Genomic DNA, 15903 nt, shown 5'->3' with positions numbered 1-15903 from the left:
CAAGCCTTAGTAAGGGGCCTTAACCTAGAAAATCGTAAAATACCACACTGTCACTATACTGGATCAGGTTTAAAAGCAAAATGTGGTGCATACTTTTATCTTCATTCATTCCTAGCATGCAATTCAAAAATATTTCACTGCAGCTTCGATATTTCATTATTCTTGTTGCTGTAAACAACTACAATGAATCAGTCTTCAAGCTGTTACATGCATCATACTGTTTACTCTGTGTAATGTTATTGTTGATATTAGTCATAACCAACACATGCAGGATGTATTGACTGGAAAAACAACACTAGAATACATTAGTAAATCTGCACCCTTTTATGTCATTTATTCTGTACAATATATTTAAAGTTGATTCCACAAGAAATGTAAATTCTCTTCAAAAAACGTTTACTATGTTGTACAATGTTATGAAATTAATTTGGCCCAACAAAATTGGATATTTTAAAAGGCTGCCCAAAATACCTTTCACAGGCTGCCAAAAATACCTTTCTTACATAAATAAACAATGAAAAGTTTACAAATGAAAATGGTTGTTCTCGATCAAAATGTTATCAGACTGCTAAATTTGACTTTCTTTCAACCCCTGAGGGGTAGTAACCTCTTGTAAGTTGTCCCATATTCTCTGCGAAGTATGTTGAAATGCATGCAATCTTCCTCTTTGCATATGATAAAGTATGTGTGAATACACATGCAAACATAAATACATACAGTAAATATTGACGATGCACATCCATTTCATTGATCAGATATAAAAATGACACACTCATTTGTCTTCCAATTCTGCCAATACATCCTCAAGAGAATATGAACTTCGGGATGTGCTCACTCTTTTCAAAACACCTGACATCAGTCCCTGATTTCGGAAGTCAATATATCTTTCCTTCATGGATTTGACTTTGTGGTTCTTTTTGGTCATTTGTATGTTTGCTCTGCTTGTTTATCATCTATTATATGTATAACTTGATGTTGTAAACATTTAAGATGGATAGATTCTGGATGGATATGACAGTTGATATCAACTGTGCCTGATGAGCACTTAGTATTGCTGAGCAAAACCATTGTCTCCATTTGTAGTCCTGGGCATACAAGAAGCTCTAGCCATATGAAAGTACGGAATTCTAAGATTCTGTATCATAGACTACCAATGCTGTTGGGCAAGTACAGAGTACTTCAACATTACAACATTTTCATCTACTTAGCCAAAATATATCAGAACTTCAAAATGATCCTAATTTCATGGATGCTGTAAGACTTGCAAGGCAAGTATAAGAGTGTGATAACATTTGGATCAACTCAACCATCAGAGTTTACTTAACAATTGTTGCTTCTACGAATAACAAATGACCTCCCACATATCAACAATTTTTGCAAATAATAACCTCAAGTAAAAAAAAACCTACTTGAACTTCACTTCCTTTTCATCTGACAGGAGGTACACATCGAAATCTGAAAGTCTTAACCATCTATCAGTCATAGCCATGAAAAATACAGGGACAGATCTATCATGAATACATTATAAACTACACTGGTGTATTGTATCGTCTTGTTTGTGACCACTATCAATGTGCCCTCATGGTCAATACTGCTTGTGCCATAGCACACAGTTCATGATGATGTATAAAATACTACACTATATACAAGTTCAGCATAGACACTACAAACTTAAACTGCAGATTTCCCCATTAATTGACTGCCAAAAGATGACTTGTTAGAGGGCACACCAACAACATGAGATAGACACTTGAAGTGAACAGTATGATTAAATTAATTTGAGGAAAACTGTAAACTGTGAAAAGCGAATTATTTTCAACAAATCGAAGTCACATGAGATAAAAAGTACAGAAAATAGGTATGAAATGAATACATTCTGTGTCTTTTAAGTGGTATGTTCATGTGCCTTGGACATACACTGCCACAAGCTTTACCAAAAGGAGATGAAGGAATAACCTTACAATTATCGCAGAGTTCCTTATGCAGCTGTGTCAAATGGGCTTAATAACTAAAGAGAGTGGCATACAATAATGACCATCATGATCTTCCTTTTTGATTTAGTTGGCCTCTACTATACACTTGAGAGAAAAGCAATGCAAAGGAAAGAGATGGTCAAGGTGAAGAGCCTGAAAATAGTTATTCCAGGTGATAATTAGAACATCAGACTTACCTAATAGCAGGGATAAATTATATTGAGTGGGCCGAAAATTATTGGACAAAGAAAGAAAGCGAACAGAAGATAGCTGCAATTCATACTGCATATCAGAATACATTAAAAGCCTGTAAACATCTGCCAACGACATTTTCCTCTACTACACTGGTTTTAAGCTGAGTAACTCATTGGCCACAGCCTGTTGAAAAATCAACTATACCATGGTACAACAAGCTAATGACATATGTATTTCCCATTCCATATTACACTGTATTACAAAAAATGCAAAATCATGTCCAACTGGCTTTACACTTTTTGTCTACACAAAAACCGATGCATGACTGACTCTCAAAAGTGCTGTGCCTTATAATTCTACAAAACACATGGTTGTGTGTACACTTTTTGTTCACTTTTGATGTAGGTAGAGATCTTGTGTACATTTGTCATGTTGAAAGTGAATCTAACCCACTCACTTTGTTGGTCATAATATATCAATAAATTCTCAGATGGAAACATAATCAGATCACAATGGTTTCATTTCCATAAAACAAGCGCATGTAAACACAATCACCAAACCCATAGATCATTCCGGCACAGCACAATCACAATAAGGAACGGTACAGCAGTGTCTCATTAGCATCACAGTGTCTTTGCATTGAACAGCATGTGATTACAAACTACTTTTGAAACTGATCTTCTCACTGTCTTGCGATTGGAATTTAACTCTTTACCATCCTGTTCTTTAAACGTGAGTAACACCCTGGCTTGTGGGATCAATACTGCCAGATTGGTTGAGTTTCAGATGTTGCAGGACACTGAGAAGGCTTGTTTATGATGTGGGCAAATATTGAGAGAAAGGAGCAAATTACTGGTAAGTTTGTGAAATCCATAAAAACTCTATCACCTTGGTTTTTTATATTGCGCAGACCATTACCATGTCTTCCTGTCATTTCTCTCCATCCAAAATAATAATCTACGGTTTCCAGTGTTACCTGGTATTACTGAGAGAGTATATACTGTTTTAAAGTCTGCCCTGCAATTACAAGTGCTGGGCTGACTGATGCTGGAAATCTCCAAAGCCCTGATCTGGTATATTCATGGTTGTGTATTAGCTCCCACAGAAAGTCTCTCTCTACCATACGCTGGTGAAGTTTTTCAGTGCAAGGCATAGAGGAGTAGGAGAATGACACACACAGCTATGACACTGCCAAGTATAATAGAGTCTCTTCTTTTCCGCAAGTTTATCCTTTGAACCAGGCTGTTGATGATAGGAAAACGATCTGGCAAATTCATGGTTAAGGAAAGAGGCACTTTTCTGAAAAACACCTCACCACCATAAAGTGATGCAAATTGAAATAATAATGCAACTTCACACATCATTTACGTCATTTACCTCATGATGCTTTCTGAAGTGTAACCTAAGTACCCTGATTGGGTTTGAATACAAATAAAAGCAATAATCTGGCTATTTTGTCTTCATTCTTGTTTGGCATACTTGACAAATGGACTGACGTGTTTCTTTTTGAGCTCAAAAGAAAGCAGACCTACTTCATAACAAGGCTCAGTCATCTTATCCCAAAACATTAAAAATTCTATGAAATGTAAGATGCTAATTATCAAGAAAACATACATTGTACAATGAAAATGCATAAGAAATACGATTAAAATGCACAAAAACCCCAACAAACTTGACATATAATACTGAAAAAATTAGGTGCCTTTCAGAAAGATGCTTGATGTTCAAAACCATATACATTTTTCCAGGTCAACAGATTGTATGGATTCATTTTGAAATCTACGCAGGTAGTAAACTTTTCACAATAGTGTTGTCACAAAAAACTAAGATTGCTTCAAAAATTGTAAGATAGATTATTGCAGCCATTTTGTGTTCCAAACATTGTTAAGTTTGCTGTAAAACTGCCGAGCAACTTCCAATTATTTTAAACTCTCAATTTAAGAAGTCTAATGTTTCAAGTTTCCTTAGGGAAATTATGAAGAAAGGGATTTACAACTTACACACCTGTCGAGGTGCACATAATCTTTAATTACACTGCCGCTAAAATGACTGAATCTGATAATGATGATAAGTTCTGTATTTGTTTCAAGCAATGATGCTTTTTCTACTATTGGCCCTGAAGCAACCCTGTTGTCAACCAAAACCAACCGTGGATAACTGTTGGATATGTAATGGACATGCAATTTACATGTCTGTGATCTACAATCAAACCAATTAAAACTAAAACTTACTGCAAGTATTAAAGATCTGTAAAAGTGACAAATGGAAAGCATTTAAGGAAGTTTGCGCCTAGAAAGTGAAAGTCTTAAACTTTTGCTCAAAATCATTTAACCATTCACTTCAAAAATCAAGAATAAAAATCGGGGGTCACCGTGCAAATTTTGATACTGGGGAAATAAATAATATTTAAAATTCAAAATGGCCGCCATCCCTGTGTTCACTCTATGGAGAAAAATAAAATTTGCAAATTTCATAAACTAAGCCTGTGAAAAGTTTTCTTATACCAAGAGCTTTAAAATGAACCTTAACCACGAAAGTTGTTCATAACCAAAACAAACTTGCAGAATAACAAGTCATTGACAGTGACATAGTCCCCATGTGTAATTGTTTATTTGACGTTGCAAGTAACTAAATTGAAATCAATATATTGCACATTAAAAAAAAATGAGGGTGCCAGAGACCGGTCTGTGACTGATGTGGATATTAGATTGGATTGTAAACAAGTAGATAGTAGCATGAATGGCATAGGGTGATGTCCTTTTTAATATCAAGTTAAACAGAATTAGGTATGTCATGCATTGTTCTTGAAAGGTAAAAATTGAACTAATCTACGAGAAACTGGTCCTGAGTAATGGCTTTTGACGTAAAAAATCACAAGAAAACTATGGGGTTGGTCCATATAACGGTGGTGAATATGTAAAGCTAATCTGGGTTAAAAGGTCAATAAATAAGGTAATTAGTAGCTAATCGACAGGATGTTGTTAAACATTTTTGCATCCTATATAACACTGACAGATTATCACCTGTACCAAGTTTCATAAAATTTGATGCAGTGCTTCTAAACATTCACAACACTGCTAAATTTAAGTGCTTTTTTCAAAGCACTGTGAAATCAATGTCTGTACAAAGTTTCATGATATTTGATGCTGTATTTCTGGACATATCAAACTAATTTGGAGAGTAGAGTCCATTCAATATGAAAATTAACAAACATGACACTGATAAACTGCTTTATTCACTGTTAAAGCAATGTGAGCTCAATATCTGTACAAAGTTTAATCTAATTTGACAAAGTATCTCTTGACATAATAGGCTAATTATGAAATTTCATTAACTATACAAATCAGCAATTAACTGACATGATACTGCTACATGTCTTTGCCTTCAATTACAACACTGTATGATCAACATCTGTACCACATTTTCATCAAATTTGCTGTGCATTTCTTGTGCATATCACACTAATTATGAACGTTCATTAGATATGCAAATAAGCAATTAATTGGCATGATACTACTTAATGTCTGCATCCAGTATTACAGTAATGAGAGCTCAACATCTGTACCACATGTCATCAGATGCAGCATTACAGGAAATAACACACTAATTAGAAAAGTTCATTAAATATGCAAATTAGCAATTAATAAATATGATTCTGCTAAATATCTTTGTACACTAGCATAGGACTTTGTGCTAAAGATTTGTTCCAAATTTCATCAAATTTGCTGTATTTCATCAAATATGCAAATTAGCAATAAATTGACATGTTTCTGTGGACACACGGATGCAACAGGCAGACAGAACCCAAACCATAAGTCCCCATGGACTTGTCCACGGAGACTAAAAATACCATAAAGGACTTGAAATAACTTAATGATTTAAAGCGTCACTACAAAATATAATTATTAATGATAAATAGTGTTACTGTGAAATACTTAACTTCCTTGGCTGAGACATATTGAAGAGAAAAATTTTGCTTTCTGAGCTACATAAAGTGTGTTTCTTCATAGACCCACAAGAGAGTGAGGGTCTATAGTTTCTTATAACCAAGAAATAGGATACATGAGGATATGTCTTGATTGTGTCTAGTAGGCATTTAAAACATTAAGTATAATCAGCATCTTCATGAAACTTGATATGACTAGATGCTGGTACCCATGGCTATATCGCGTATTAATTTTTTTAAATTTTTCATAACTCTTCAAAGTTGGAGCTCTTTACATGGACACTACATGCATTTTTCATCGGTTACAGAGATGCTTAAGCTTTACAGATGTGCTGGTTGTCAAACTGGAAAGAAGTCACTCAGAAACCACTGTGACATCTCCAGTCAAAGCTTGATTTTTAGGCAGAACAAGTCTACAAATATCAACAGTTTAATCCTCCTACCAGGCTCCATAGACAAACCACAGAAATAAATACAACTTGGGAAAAAGAGGATCAACCTATACCATTGTGAATGCAATTGCACTGCCTCTCAAGTGTTGTAGCTATCAACAGTCCAGCTGACCTGAGCTTTCTTGCAAAAATGCTTGCATCGTTAGAGGGAGAATTAACTCTGTTGATTTTTCGTACGAATTCGTACATACGTACGTACGAATTCACACATACCATCTGTAACTTACCACAGAATGTTGCTCCAGGACAGATGTTCACAGAAATAACATGGTTAAGAGTTTACTTACTCAACAAGTGTCCACATATGGAGTATACAAGCAAAGTATTGTCAAACTTGAAGTACAAATGTACAAATACATTCAATGTCGGTTCTGGAGATTCGTTCTTGCATTTTTACAATACTCCACTCATGTGTTGCTCAAGAGGACTCATTCTGACGCCTGTTGAGTGAGTAAAATTTTAACCATATAACTTCTGTGAAAATCAAAAGTTAAATTTTTCCCACAGAGATACAGATAGCGAGCATTTTGAATTACAAATGTCAGAAAAGCTTCAGGTCACTTGCTTCCCTAGTATTAAACCAAGTTGGCAAGGTGGCCAATTACTTTTATTCTGGATTTTGAAAGAGATTTGTTCATAGTTTCCTTGAAAAAGTCTAAAAATCTACTAAAAATTTAAAACGTTGTTTTGTGCACAAAACAACAACATTAGATGTTTTTGTTTTATCGTCTTTTATTGCTGAAACAATCATTGGCAAAGGAATTTCACACTATACAGTTAGGTACAATAGGACCTGGTATTTGCAAGCACGCCTTTAATTGAAAATTTTTCAACGTTGCACTACGGTTTGTTGCACAAAAAGAGATGCCTGCTATGAATAGTCTGTGAGTCAATTGCTGAAAATTCTGTACAAGATAAGTGTCATTACTTTTGTTAGGGATTACAAGAATCTATCAATGTTTACAAACGCTTGGTACCTTATCCTCATCCCTAAAATGTGTAAATCAATTTCCTTGGAAGGTAATCAACTCTAAAACAAAACAATTTGCCTGAGCTATCCAGATCACATTTCTATGATTAAGAATATCAATAAATAGCTGGGACAGAAACTATACAAGTAGCAACATTTATTTTGTGCCCATTAATACTTGTTTTATTGTACCAGTTTAAATAAGGCAGGTTCGAGGCTTTGCGTGGGACAATTGTGGAACAATGCTACCGTTGGGTCTACCACTGTAAGCGCTAACCTTTGAGCGTTCGCATATGTATAGATGTAGGCCTTTGTCAAAAAAGCTATTGTTCCAACCAACCAACCCTTTAAAATTTAAAATAATGCGATATAACAAACAAAATTTTGAAGCTTGGTGTGAGGCTGCAGGTCTTAGGAAAGAAACACTCAACATACTAACTGCAAAAGGCATTCCATTGACAGTTGTATTAAAGTGGCTTAGCCACCAAGACATCGTACTTGGCTTGTCTATCAGCCAATGCGGACTGCGCTCTGCTGGGCATGGATCAACTTAGATGAAAAAATGGCCACATTTGGAACCAAAGAATTATGAAACTTCTGAACAACCTTTGGCCGGGAGAGTGGCATAGGAAGTGACTACAAAGACTGATAATAAGATTGGTTGAGAAGAGGATCACTACTACTGTTGCTGTTTATTTTCAGTTTTTCAGGAAGTGGACATGTCTGAGTCATTTTACAAATATTTACTAAATTCCCAGCGGTCAAAGCGGTTACTCTTTCATCAGTGGGCACCTTTTCACAGCATATACAGTCAAGTCTTGTGAATATTAGATGGACGCTACTGTGATGTTCATGAAATCTGGCTCCATACACAGCTTTGCCAAACTTAGCCATGCATATTAGAATACTGGTACCTATGCGCCTTAAGGAGTACACAACAACTCCGCTCTCGCAAGACACATGGCTGCCATCTGACCTATGATATCATGGGTCAATGTTGACTGCTGAAAGCAATGAGTCATAAACAAAACTTTATTTCACGCAGTTCCCAGTCCTTATGAAGAAACACAAAATGACACATTAAAGGATACTGACGATGCTCCCCACGCTTGATGATATCTTCTTTAGTGTCGTCCTCTGGGACATGAGATTTTCCTTGGTTGCCATAGCAACACTGAAGAAGAAAAAACCCCAAATAATATAAGATAAATCTGAGATAGGTAATTGGGTATCATTCTGCCCAGTTAATGATACATGTATTGGGATTGCAGTGACAAACCTCTCAAGGATACCTATTAGAGCATGAATTTTTACACTAGAACCTCGCATCAACAATATTACAGATTAAACTTCTTTACCTGTCTCTCGATGAATTTTAAGTTCTGTCAATGTCCTGCCAACATTTTAACACTTCGGTATCATGCAAGATTTTCCGACGGTACAAACATTTACAATTAATTCCAGGTGATATTGCCCGAACTTTGTCAAAACATATGAATTGGATTAGTCAATTTGGCGAACAGTCACACATTCTTGCCATCAGCAAGGACTGTGACATACAATAATATCTACCACTGGTGTTAAAGCTCTAATTGCTGTAACTTGGGAAGTGTCTCCGGGGATTTTTTCATACCTGTAATATGACATTAAACTGGTCCAATAATCATTTTCATTCAAGGTAATACATTACCAGGTCCATGGGACATTTGAGATTTACAAATTTAAGTAGTAAAATGCACTTCCCTGTGCTACTCCAAAAATCATATTGAAAAGCAGACTATTCAACTGGCAACACGATCTGCACACTTGTGTGAAGTCCACTGTCAATGTTGATCGATGACTGAAATTTAGTCGTGACAAGAATTCATTTGTCTGCTGTCTACTATTGAACACAATGCGCTATGTTTGCATGGCTTTTATTTGAGTTTTGATATACTTCGGTGAGAAAAGAAATGTTATGAAAATACTATCAAATGTTACAGCTGTTGCCTCTGGGTTATGAGAAGGTAGTTTCTATGGAGCGTTGTAATTTGATATCAATAAGCAATTTGTTGATGTATTTGGGGGGAGATAATGTAATTTGAGAGGCATTAATCTTTTATATGCCTAAAAGGAGTGAACTGACAAAACAGAGAAAACTTGCAAAATATCTCCTATCCAATTAACTACCCCATTTTCAGGGAATTACACAAGCTTTAGTTTGGCCAAACCATACACTAGGATTATTAAATTAAAATGTTTTTGATTGATTGTGCCTGTTGTACATCAGAGAAACTGTAAGAATCATGTCCAAAGTTTGATTTCTCTTGTCTATATTCAGTTGGTTGTTATTTGACACACTAACTTGCCCTTCCACTCAAAAGCTAGCTCCCTTCAGTGTTCTTTGCAGCTGGTAGAAAATCAGTTTTGTTGGTTATAAACGATTTGATTACAGAACGAGGACACGCACTTCCCCATTTACCGGTACTTTATATCAGTCATGCCTTTCTTGCATCAATTATTTTTCTTCCGTTGATACCACCTTTCGAGGATGTGTGCATTTATGTCATCTGTTCATAGAAACTTCAAATAAATCAAATGCAGATTGTAAAGTGTTTGTGCACAGAGATATTTGACATTCAAAAGGAAAATTAGACATCCACACACAAATGTAGGGACATGCCAAATTTCAATTCACCAATTCAAAACTCCTGGATCTGGTATCACATTTTGTGAACGAAAGGTTTGCATTCAGGTCATTTTTTTCGAATTACGCTGAAATATGGAATCCCAGTAAAATCAATTTTCCTGTTGGCGCGGTGAACTACAATCGACAAATAGGTCTGGCATTTAATTCTGATACTGTCTCTGATGATATACTACAGTAGAGCGACTGAATACAAAAAGTCATGCCAACTAGATTATTATGGTTTCACTGAGGATCATACCCAGTAAATATTAGACAAGGTATTTCGTGTGAGCCAATGAACAGAAACTACATTCTCAAGGTGAAATCACCATGGAAACAAGTAAGAAACCTACCTTATAGTGTCGTCTGTTAATCTTTCTGAACTGAAAGTGACAAAGCGAAAAAAATAATGTCATTTATGTTCACCTCATAATGACATATGATTGTATATTTTCAAATGAAATTACTAGTAATTTTCTGGATGATTAAATCCTCTAAGGGCGAACAGCTATCAGGTTGACTTTCAAGTGAAAAGTAACCCTTTATGCAACTGGCACTCTATCCTGCCCGACACTAGATCCATCTGATTTCACATTATCAAATGCCAATGTTTTGATATCCACTAGGTTTCAGGGGGTTAAAAAATAAGCACTTAACAAGATTCATCACCATTATATGTATAAAAGGATTAACTTCTTGTAATGCAAGTACAATTTGCATGTGCTATTATTATGCTAACGCATGGTTAAAGTTTTGGTAATTGTGAAACGCCAAAAGTGCCTGACTACAGAAATATGCATTGCCTTTCTGATGAACAATTGCAAATAATCCTCGAAATGGTGTCGCTATGAACCATCTACACAAATACAAATGTATAGAAAATCAGGATATTTGCATTCAAGGAGTGTTTTGTTTACCGGTGCTGATAATCAGAATTATATATTTGTGTTATTTATGATGATTTCTAACTCAAATTGTACAAGCTGTACTTCGAGTTGTAGTAAATTCCATCTTCAAGTTTGTCAGCTGTTCTTAACAATAAGCACTATGCTTCATGTCACCAAATACTTGTGATGAAACATGAGAGTTTTTGATCTCCATGTGTCTGCATGGCTCTTCATGAGTGTCCTTCCTGTGATATTGTCCATCGAGTCATGAATTCATGGATGAAGAAGATCAGCAAATGCTGAAAAGCAATATGATTTTGCAAAGGCTTTGTGGGGAGGGGGAGGGAGGGAGGGAGGGCTGAGTAGAAAAGAAAACAGCCAAGATCCAGTTCATTTTGCAAGATACAGCCAAATAAAACAGGCTGTGTTCAAAGCCACAGCTGGAGGCACAGCACAAGAGAGAGATTAGAACTATCATGCTTGACATTCAAGGTAAGACTAATCATTGTTCTACTCGTACGCTTCCTAAGTTATTTGTCTGAGCAGGAACACTGTTTAAAAATATTGCCACAGAAAGCACCTGTAGTGCATAGTTGTGGCTTCCATGTACTTCTTATAATTTCTTCCCCCATACTGTGTTTCAGAGTGTTACAGTCGACTTTCAATGTGGACTTTACTTACTTTCGCAAATGTTCGTTTTCTTTAAGATACAGGTCAGTTCTCCGATTGAGTCCTGAAGAACTTTTGTAAGTGTCGATCTCTCGTCTGACCGAACCAAGCAAGTCCTCCCTCTCCTTGTACTTTGTTATGTTTGCCTTTGTCTTGTTGAATTCATGAGAGTAGTCCTGAAGGATATCTCTGTGTCTCTGCAGCGTGTGGATTAACGCCGGGCTGGGGGCTGATAACGCCATACTGCTAGTGTACTCTGACATCTTGTCATTTATGGCCGTTAACTAAGGTGGAAATGAAAACATCAGCTGACTTATAACTGACTGCCAGAAAATGATTCAAACAATCTCTGTGTGGCTCTTGATATGAAAAAATCCTAACAAAAATGGCCACCATATTTCAGGGTATCATGACCAAAATTAATGTACATATGTACATCATATGATTGCCCTAATACCAACTTGGAATGAGATCTGTTCAGGCACGTGTGATTAATGGCTCCGGATATAAAAATAATTGCAACAAAATGGCCTCCTGGCAACCATCAACCATACCGGTACAGTTGTATTGGGTGAGATCATGTCCCAAATAGAGTGCATATGTCCATCATGGTACATGTATACTTAGTCTACTATTGTCCTTATACCAACTTTGAATGAGATCAGTTCAGACATTATCGTAAAATGGCCCTGAACATGAAAACATTATAACAAAATTGATGTCTGGTGGCCATATTGGATTGTATCATGAAACAAATTGGCAGGGATATGAATTTCACAGTGCATTATCATAGTGCCAGGTTTGAAAGCATTTAGTCCGCATGGATGGATAGGTGGAGCCTGATCTATAAGTCCCTGTTCACAACCATTATATTACCATGCCCTGCCCGTCGCATTTTGATTGGTCGAGCTGAACCACGTGACTGACCACAAATACACAGTAATGGTTTGTTTGCATGCCCGTGAATATGAATAATAAGATTAACAACTCAAACTCAAAGTATCGTAACTTTACACCGCTAACGTAAATCATAATCAATCACAAAATAAAATGGAGCACTTGTAGGTCAAGTTGAGATACTTTTTCTGAAAACATCTCAGGATTTGCCAATTTTTTACAGCGCGTGTGACAGTGCGTCGCGTATTGCTCAGTTTCTGGGGCCCAGTTGTCGTTCGATCCAGAAATTTTGACTGTTGTCGTGGGTTTTCTAATAATATAATGGAAATAACAGACTCCACTCTGACCATTAACCTTTATTTGTGGGCGCGGGCTCGAGGAAAGCCAAATTAACGGGCTCGGCAAGCCTCGCCCGTTAATTTTTGGCTTTCCTCTCGCCCTTGCCCACAAATAAACGTTAATGGTCAGCGCGTCGCCCGTTATTTCTATAATAAAGTCATATCACTAGCACTGTTTCTTCAAAGTAGTTTCTCCAAACGTTGGGCAGTGAATGACCAAAAAATCAAACACACTGTGCTGAACTTGTGTTCAGATATGATTTGGTTAAAGATTGAGTACCACGATTATGTTTCTACAGTCCAAATGTACACTTTACTTTAGTAGCATACATGTATTTAATACGACATATTTGACACATGCTGCCTTCCTTTATTAAAGATCATACACCTTGCAGGGCCATGCAACAAGAAAAAGCTTTGTTGCCCTACATCATCATGGGAGGCAAATAAAAGTTACATTTATTATGCTTTTATGTACAATGGGTCTTAATGAGGATTGTTAAATCATAATGGTTACCTTGGCTAGAAGCTGTTCAATCTCCATCGCCATTGTGTCAAACATCCGCTCGCTACTTGAAGTGCTCAACAGAGGGGAAGTGTCAGAGCTGAAAGGACAGGAAAATTTGAACATTGAATCACACTTAGCGTACTATACTGTATAATTCCATCAACAAAAGGTGCGAAAGGCTTACATAAGTATAGCACTCTGACATTCACTATGAAAGGCAATGTTATAACCTTTGATGGATCCATTGTTGTTTTTCAGACATGATTGTCAGGCTTACCATGTCAAATTCATTATTAGATATTAATATTAGGACTTCAACAAGCGTGACTTTGCGTACATGTCCACAGGGACGGATCAACTTTAAAAAACCAGTTCTTATAATTAAAAGCTCATGGTAAGGCTAATCCTGTCAAAAATCTTGTTAGTTACTATTATGTATGCTTAGCTGGAATCTGGCAATCTGATTGGCTGGAGCCGGGGTTTATATTCTCTACAAGAAGACCTGGTGCGCATTTTTGAGCTCGGGCAAATTTTGAACTCCAAAGCTCCATGATGTCAAGCAAGTCTACGGCTTGGGATTGATTGTGAATAAATGTGTCCCCCCTCGGTTAAAGAGACAAAGGCAATACCTTTTCAAATTATTTGTTGAATTTTTGTTTTAGGTGAGTAATGATTTATGTTGTTCTGCTCATTTTGATAAATTGCCAGTCATAGGATCTATACTCCCTCTTTACTTGTAGACATCACAATTAGCTTTGATGACATAATTTATGGTATATACAAAAAATTATGTCATCAGCATATGTATCTCCCACCAAACCAACATGATAGCATCTGACTGATCCTGTGACCAACTCTAACCGCGAAACCACAACATCTGAGACAATGTCTGAGTTATGGCTCCAGAAGGACAAGTATTACAAAACATTAAAGCTGTCAAGCTGCTATATTGAAATGTATTGTGAGATAAATTGATATGCATCCGAAATATTCTTCTGCTAAGTTTAACTAAATCAGTCCAAAATTATGAACACTGGCTCCAAAAATTAAAGACAAAGTAAAATGCATATATAAGTCATAGTGTACTGTCTTTGTGCCATCTTTGAATGAAATCAGTTGAGGCATGCGTAAATTATAGCTCTTTGCATAAAATAGTCACATGGCGGCCATATTGGATTGAATGAGGAAATAAATTGATGTAAATATGTATTCTGTAGTGTGTCATCCTTATACCAAGTTCGAGACAAATAAGTCCAGTCATGTCTGAGAATGGCATCAGACAAACATACTTACGGAAGGACAAATAGACGGATAGACTGAACCCAATGCACAAGTCTCATTCTTGACCTCATCCAGCAGGGATGAAAAATTAATGTCTCCAATACATGCTATTCATTATTATTACCTTACCTTTCATTCTTATAATCTTTATGGCTGTAGCTTGTGCCAAGTTTGCTGAATGACACCAGTTTCAAATCCAGCTCATTTTCCAACTGTCTGGCTTGCTTTCTCAAGTCTGAAAAAACCAAACTTATCATCATCAGGAATCTAATATCATGTGTTCACCTTTTCAAACAACGGCCTAAAGTGAAAAGTCTATACAGACTGTACAGTGTTTTCTCAAGAGTGTGCTATTGCCCACTTATCTGATCTAAATCCCCCTTAAACTTTAGGTATACTGTCACCTGTTCCAATTTTGCCACAGTTATCATGGAAAGAGAAAATCTAACCAATCACAGATTTTAAGCAGGTGGCCGCTTTTTAAAAGCAGCGCCCTCACATGGGCATTTTGAATACCAAGGAACGCCCCTTTGACCATATATGGGCATATTTAGATGACAGGTGACTGTATACCTTTAAGATAATCACAAGGGCCACTGCTGCAATGTCACCCTCAACAATAGAGATCTTCAGATACTGATAACACTGAATATTGATAGCAGCATTTAAACATCATCAGTGCCCACAATGTAACATCACAGACTTTGCCTCCAGATTACAAAACTGTGTCTGAACTCGATGAATGTGTGAAAGATCAGTGTAAGCTTCTAACATATTGGTTTATAATGGCATAAACATTTCCCACACAGACAAGAAGAAAAGCAGGAGACTGTTTTTTATTTAGCATTTGATCCACACTTTAAAGGCCCTTTCGGTGATCCCTGGGATCACCTTTGTTCTAGTCTGTAAGAGGATTATGGAGGTGTGATAGCCTTTTGTTTTCCATTGAAATTGTAATCTAGTGGATAAATTTTCTGATCAGACAATCTTTTGCCAGCACGGGCCTATAACATTAGTGAGTTAATACCTTGATAACTTTAATTTGCATAATTTAATTTGCATAATTTATTGATTCCCCTCATTCAGAACAACATCCTTCTCCCTTTAAATTTTCAAGAA

At 36.4% G+C, this 15903-nt stretch overlaps 1 protein-coding gene across 4 annotated transcripts in view; it reads right to left on the bottom strand.

Annotated features, from left to right (window-relative positions):
- Positions 1-309: 309 nt before the first annotated feature.
- The window catches only part of LOC139145131 (Golgi SNAP receptor complex member 1-like), a 30575-nt gene continuing 14981 nt past the window's right edge, over positions 310-15903 (bottom strand). For all 4 annotated transcript variants that reach the window (XM_070716093.1, XM_070716094.1, XM_070716096.1 and 1 more), the window contains 6 exons: positions 14914-15019; positions 13513-13600; positions 11773-12044; positions 10558-10587; positions 8628-8710; positions 310-3432 (listed from right to left, as the gene is read on the bottom strand). In XM_070716093.1, the coding sequence (XP_070572194.1) occupies positions 3308-3432; positions 8628-8710; positions 10558-10587; positions 11773-12044; positions 13513-13600; positions 14914-15019 (704 nt within the window). In that variant the 3' untranslated portion in view covers positions 310-3307. The remainder of the gene's footprint in view (positions 3433-8627; positions 8711-10557; positions 10588-11772; positions 12045-13512; positions 13601-14913; positions 15020-15903) is intronic.

The sequence above is a fragment of the Ptychodera flava genome, chromosome 12, assembly GCF_041260155.1.
Source record: "Ptychodera flava strain L36383 chromosome 12, AS_Pfla_20210202, whole genome shotgun sequence".
Taxonomy (NCBI): Eukaryota; Metazoa; Hemichordata; class Enteropneusta; family Ptychoderidae; genus Ptychodera; species Ptychodera flava.
Note: the sequence above shows the minus strand (reverse complement) of the source record. Positions and strands in the feature narration are given on the sequence as shown.